This window comes from Bison bison, unplaced genomic scaffold, assembly GCF_000754665.1.
Source record: "Bison bison bison isolate TAMUID 2011002044 unplaced genomic scaffold, Bison_UMD1.0 scf7180017864180, whole genome shotgun sequence".
NCBI lineage: Eukaryota > Metazoa > Chordata > Mammalia > Artiodactyla > Bovidae > Bison > Bison bison.
The window spans coordinates 15,750,418-15,756,149 of record NW_011494752.1 but is presented as its reverse complement, the minus strand read 5'-3'; the positions used below and the strand labels follow the sequence as shown (position 1 = coordinate 15,756,149).

Below are 5,732 nucleotides of genomic sequence, written 5' to 3'. Positions count from 1 at the left end.
CCGGCCAAGGAGGAGAGCGTTGGGGTGGCAGCTGCGGCAGGACCCGGGGGCAGCAAGCGGCGGCAGAAGGAGCACCAGAAAGAGCACCGGCGGCACAGGCGGGCCTGCAAGGACAGTGTGGGGCGGCGGCCCCGTGAGGGCAGGGCCAAGACCAAGGCCAAGGCCCCCAAAGAAAAGAGCCGCAGGGTGCTGGGGAACCTGGACTTGCAGAGCGAGGAGATCCAGGGTCGTGAGAAAGCCCGGCCAGATCTTGGTGGGGCCTCCAAGGCCAAGCCACCCACAGCTCCAGGCCCTCCACCTGCTCCTGCCCCCTCTGCCCAGTCCACACCCCCGGCAGCCCCTGCCCCTGGGAAGAAGGCTCGAGAGGAAGCTTCAGGGCCACCAGGGGTCAGCCGGGCTGACATGCTGAAGCTGCGCTCACTCAGCGAAGGGCCCCCCAAGGAGCTGAAGATCCGGCTCATCAAGGTAGAGAGCGGTGACAAGGAGACTTTCATCGCCTCCGAGGTGGAAGAGCGGCGGCTGCGGATGGCAGACCTTACCATCAGCCACTGTGCTGCTGACGTTGTGCGTGCCAGCAAGTGAGTTGGGGGCTGTCACCTGGGAGGCTGTTGGCCTGGCCTGGCCCAGCAGGATGGCCCCTTACCCAGCCTACTGATATTTCTGTTTTAATAATTTCGCTGTCCTGCAGGAACGCCAAGGTGAAAGGGAAGTTTCGAGAGTCCTACCTGTCCCCTGCCCAGTCTGTGAAACCGAAGATCAACACTGAGGAAAAGCTGCCCCGGGAAAAACTCAACCCACCCACACCCAGCATCTATGTATGTGTGCCCTGTATGCCCAGAACCGCCCCCGCCTCTGGGTTTTAGGACACGGTTGGGGCTGTTGGGCCCTGAGCCTAGGATAGGGCTCTGACCCCAGATCCATCTCCTTGATTGTCCCTCAGCTGGAAAGCAAACGGGATGCCTTCTCGCCGGTGCTGTTACAGTTCTGTACAGACCCTCGAAATCCCATCACCGTGATCCGGGGCCTGGCAGGCTCCCTGCGGCTCAGTGAGTGTGTGGGCAGAAAGGTGTGGGGAGGGCTGCAAGGATCTGGGACTTTGGGGACCTCTGAGAGTCCGTCCTCTGGAAGACCGGACCACGGCTATAGTGAGCTCTCCTTAGTCATGTGTAAGCCATATTGGACAAGTGCTCTGAGTGGGGGGTTAGCTGACCTCAGGCTTCCCTTCCATCTGTTTGAACCCAGTTAGTAGGCAAGTGGAAAGGGAATGTATCTCAGGATCTGGTTAAGAGTCATTTCTCGTTTTCTTGGTGATGAAGAATGTGAAGAATATAGATGGTGAAAAACTTGAGAAGCCTCATGGTTTAGGGCTTTCTTCTTTTTCAACTTTTTATTGTGCACAATTTCAAACAGATACAAAAGTAAAGAAACCATACAGAATTATAAAATCAGTTTTGTTTCTTCTATACTTGTAGCTCTCTGTTACCCCATATCCTCCCCTTCCTTCACTTTTACTTGAAGCGCATTCTAGGCTTATACTTGACAGAAAGAAACCTTTCATTGGATCCTGTGATAATGTAAAGAAACTCTGCTTCATTGAGTATATAGTGTGTCAAGTGTTCTGCACGTGCAGCCTCATGTATACATGAGGACTCTGGGGGAGGGGCTGGGACTCGAGCAGCAGCGGGAGAAAGGGGGTTGGCTCTCATCCAGGTAAAGGCCAGGTCAGGGAGGGCCTCCCAGCTTCATGAGGGGCTGGGGTTTTCACCTGTGCTTGCTGGGTCGAGCTCTGAGAAGCCTGTGTCCACCTCGGCAGAGGTGTGAGGAGCAAAGAGGGACAGTTGGGGCCTCACTCCCTGCTCGGCCCTCCCTTGCAGACTTGGGCCTCTTCTCCACCAAGACTCTGGTGGAGGCGAGTGGGGAGCACACAGTGGAGGTGCGCACCCAGGTGCAGCAGCCCTCGGATGAGAACTGGGATCTGACGGGCACACGACAGATCTGGCCCTGCGAGAGCTCCCGTTCCCATACCACCATCGCCAAGTACGCGCAGTACCAGGCCTCATCCTTCCAGGAATCCCTGCAGGTGAGAGCTGCCCACGCAGGCAGAGGCAGGGGTGTGGGGTCAGGGAACTTGGAGCCCTGGTTGTGGTGGGCAGACCCCAGGAAGGTGGCTGACCCAGGCCCGTCTACCCCTGTGGCTGAGCAGGAGGAGAAGGAGAGTGAGGACGAGGAGTCAGAGGAGCCGGACAGCACCACAGGAACCCCTCCTAGGTAGGACGCTTTGCCCCTGCTGTTCATGACTCCTTCCTTTCTCTCACTTCCCCACCAACCTTTGCGCTTCACTCCTGCAGCAGTGCACCAGACCCGAAGAACCATCACATCATCAAGTTTGGCACCAACATCGACCTGTCTGATGCTAAGCGGTCAGTGGGGCTGAGGCCAGGCAGCTGGGGCAGGAATGCCAATGGGTCAGCAAAGCCCAGGTAGTCGCTCACCTGGCTGCCCCCCCCCCACCCCCCGCCCCCGCAGGTGGAAGCCCCAGCTGCAGGAGCTACTGAAGCTGCCCGCCTTCATGCGTGTCACCTCCACGGGGAACATGCTGAGCCACGTGGGCCACACCATCCTGGGCATGAACACGGTGCAGCTGTACATGAAGGTGCCCGGCAGCCGAACGCCAGGTGCGCTCCTAGCAATGCTGCCGCTGGTGCTCCTCTGTCAACCAATGAGCGCCCAAGGGCGGGCTCATCGCGCAAAGCAGGTCGGCTCCCACTGACCGTGCAGTTCTCTGTCGCCTCCTGCAGGCCATCAAGAGAACAACAACTTCTGCTCGGTCAACATCAATATTGGCCCAGGAGACTGCGAGTGGTTCGCGGTGCACGAGCACTACTGGGAGACCATCAGCGCCTTCTGCGACCGGTGCGCGCCGCCTTCCGCCCTTCTTCCCCCTCCCCAACTAGATAAGCCCGCACGTCCCGTCCTTGGATCCCCAGATTTCCATCTGACCCTGTGGCTCTCCTCCAGGCACGGCGTGGACTACCTGACGGGTTCCTGGTGGCCAATCCTGGATGACCTCTATGCTTCCAACATCCCTGTGTACCGCTTTGTGCAGCGCCCCGGAGACCTGGTGTGGATTAATGCGGGCACCGTGCACTGGGTGCAGGCCACCGGCTGGTGCAACAACATCGCCTGGAACGTGGGGCCCCTCACCGGTGAGAGAGTGGGGCCAGGTGGTGGGGTGAGCCACTCAGTGGTGAGGGGCTGGGTCCCTGGGGAGTGAGCCCTGTAGAGGGGTGGGCTTGGAGGGCGCCAGGCTGTGGCCCAAGTGGTCACCTGTCGTGACCCTTTCTGGCCTGCAGCCTATCAGTACCAGCTGGCCCTGGAACGATATGAGTGGAATGAGGTGAAGAATGTCAAATCCATTGTGCCCATGATTCACGTGTCCTGGAACGTGGCTCGCACGGTCAAAATCAGCGACCCCGACTTGTTCAAGATGATCAAGTGAGGGAGGGCCCTGTTTGGGAGGGAGCCCATCCTCATCCGACCTGGCCCGCAGAACAATTCCTGGTTCCACCCCTTCCTCCAGCCACCTCTCCGCCGGGTCAGTCCTGCGGGGCTGCTGTGCTGGGTCGGCTGACGAGGCCCCTGCCCCAGAAGCTTTGTTCTCTCGCAGTCTGAGTACATGAAATTTCTCCTGTGACAGGGATGTGTCGGGCGGTGACCGGGGAGGCCCGGCCCGCCGCCCCACCATCCCCTCGCCCCGCCCGCAGGTTCTGCCTCCTGCAGTCCATGAAGCACTGCCAGGTGCAGCGGGAGAGCCTGGTGCGGGCCGGGAAGAAAATTGCCTACCAGGGCCGGGTCAAGGATGAGCCCGCCTACTACTGCAACGAGTGCGACGTGAGTGCCCCGTCCCCGCTTCCCTGAGGGCCGGCGCTGTCCTCGGGCCTGCCTCCCTGTGACCGCCGCCCCCTCCCCGCCGCAGGTGGAGGTGTTCAACATCCTGTTCGTGACGAGCGAGAACGGCAGCCGCAACACGTACCTGGTGCACTGCGAGGCGTGCGCGCGGCGCCGCAGCGCGGGCCTGCAGGGCGTGGTGGTGTTGGAGCAATACCGCACCGAAGAGCTGGCGCAGGCCTATGACGCCTTCACGCTGGTGAGGGCCCGGCGCGGCGGGGGTCGGGCAGGCGGGGACTGCGGGGGGGCTCCGGGGCGGGCCGGGGGTGGGCGACCGCGCCTCTGAGCCCCGCCCGCTCTCTCCCGCAGGCCCCCGCCAGCACGTCGCGATGAGGCCGGACGCCCCGCCCGCCCGCCCGCCCGCAGGGCGCCGCGGGGCCACCAGCACACGCCTGGGCTGGACCTAGGTCCCGCCTCTGGCCGGGAAGGGGGTCGGGCCCAGCCCTTCCACCCCATTGGCAGCTCCCCTCACCTAATTTATTAAGCAAAAATAATTTTTTTTAAACAAATATGAGGAAAAAAGGAAAAAAAATGGGAGACGGGGGAGGGGGCTGGCAGCCCCTCGCCCACCAGCGCTCCCCTCACCGACTTTGGCCTTTCTAGCAACAGACACAAGGACCAGGCTCCGGCGGCGGCGGGGGTCACATACGGGTTCCCTCACGCCTGCCAGCCGCCCGCCCGCCCGCCCGGCGCAGACGCACGCGGCTCGCGTATGTACATAGACGTTACGGCAGCCGAGGTTTTTAATGAGATTCTTTTTATGGGCTTTACCCCTCCCCCAGAACCTCCTTTTTTACTTCCAATGCTAGCTGTGACCCCTGTACATGTCTCTTGTTTATTCACTTGGTTATGATTTGTATTTTATGGGTTTTTTTTTGTTTTTTGGTTTTTAATTTATAACAGTCCCACTCACCTCTATTTATTCATTTTTGGGAAAACCCAACCTCCCGCACCCCAAGCCATCCCGCCAGCCCCTCCAGGGACCGCCCGCTGCCGGTCTCTCCCTGCGCCCTAGTGTGTGTCCGGGCCCGGCCCGACCGTCTCCGCCTGTCCGCCCGCCCGCGGCTCCAGCCGGGTTCTCATGGTGCTCAAACCCGCTCCCCTCCCCCTACGTCCTGCACTTTCTCGGACCAGTCCCCCACTCCCGACCCGACCCTAACCACGCCTGAGGGTGAGCGACTCCTGTACTGTAGGGGAAGAAGTGGGAACTGAAATGGTATTTTGTAAAAAAAAAAAAAAAGAAAGAAAAAAAATTTAAAGTTTTAAAGAAAGAACTATGAGGAAAAGGAACCCCGTCTTTCCCAGCCCCGGCCAATTTTAAAAACACGGACCTTCCCCTCACCACCCCACCTTCCCTTCTTTTCTTTTTAAGCGTGAAACAGCCCAGGCCAGGGCCTCATTGGGGCAGGGACACCCCGGGATGAGTTTCTCTGGGGCTTTATTTTCGTTTTGTCGGTTTTTTGTTTTCTCCTCCACGCTGGGGCTGCGGAGGGGTGGGGGATTTACAGTCCCGCCCCCTCGCACTGCACTGTCTTTCTGCCCCAGGGGCAGAGGGGTCTTCCCAACCCTACCCTTATTTTCGGTGATTTTTGTGTGAGAATATTAATATTAAAAATAAAATCAGAAAAAAAAAAAAATCCTGTTTCGGTAACGTGCTAGTGGTAGCAAAGAGAGCCCTGGGAGGAGGGCAGTGAGACCTTGATTGATGGGGAGGGACTGCGCAGACCCCGGCTAGGGGAGCCCCTCCCCGGAGGCGCCTGTGGAATGTCCAGAGCTCCGGTCTC

General features: G+C 59.7%; 2 protein-coding genes across 2 annotated transcripts in view; both read left to right on the top strand.

The window, feature by feature from the left end:
* KDM6B (lysine (K)-specific demethylase 6B) overlaps positions 1 to 5,585 on the top strand; it is a 12,160-nt gene extending 6,575 nt beyond the window's left edge. The window contains exons 14-26 of the mRNA XM_010843208.1: positions 2 to 578; positions 689 to 815; positions 941 to 1,046; positions 1,875 to 2,080; positions 2,204 to 2,268; positions 2,349 to 2,420; positions 2,527 to 2,675; positions 2,799 to 2,913; positions 3,019 to 3,206; positions 3,354 to 3,495; positions 3,765 to 3,891; positions 3,977 to 4,147; positions 4,258 to 5,585. Coding sequence (XP_010841510.1) covers positions 2 to 578; positions 689 to 815; positions 941 to 1,046; positions 1,875 to 2,080; positions 2,204 to 2,268; positions 2,349 to 2,420; positions 2,527 to 2,675; positions 2,799 to 2,913; positions 3,019 to 3,206; positions 3,354 to 3,495; positions 3,765 to 3,891; positions 3,977 to 4,147; positions 4,258 to 4,281 — 2,069 coding nt within the window. The 3' untranslated portion in view covers positions 4,282 to 5,585. The remainder of the gene's footprint in view (position 1; positions 579 to 688; positions 816 to 940; positions 1,047 to 1,874; positions 2,081 to 2,203; positions 2,269 to 2,348; positions 2,421 to 2,526; positions 2,676 to 2,798; positions 2,914 to 3,018; positions 3,207 to 3,353; positions 3,496 to 3,764; positions 3,892 to 3,976; positions 4,148 to 4,257) is intronic.
* TMEM88 (transmembrane protein 88) overlaps positions 4,661 to 5,732 on the top strand; it is a 2,114-nt gene continuing 1,042 nt past the window's right edge. The window contains exon 1 of the mRNA XM_010843207.1: positions 4,661 to 4,687. Coding sequence (XP_010841509.1) covers positions 4,661 to 4,687 — 27 coding nt within the window. The remainder of the gene's footprint in view (positions 4,688 to 5,732) is intronic.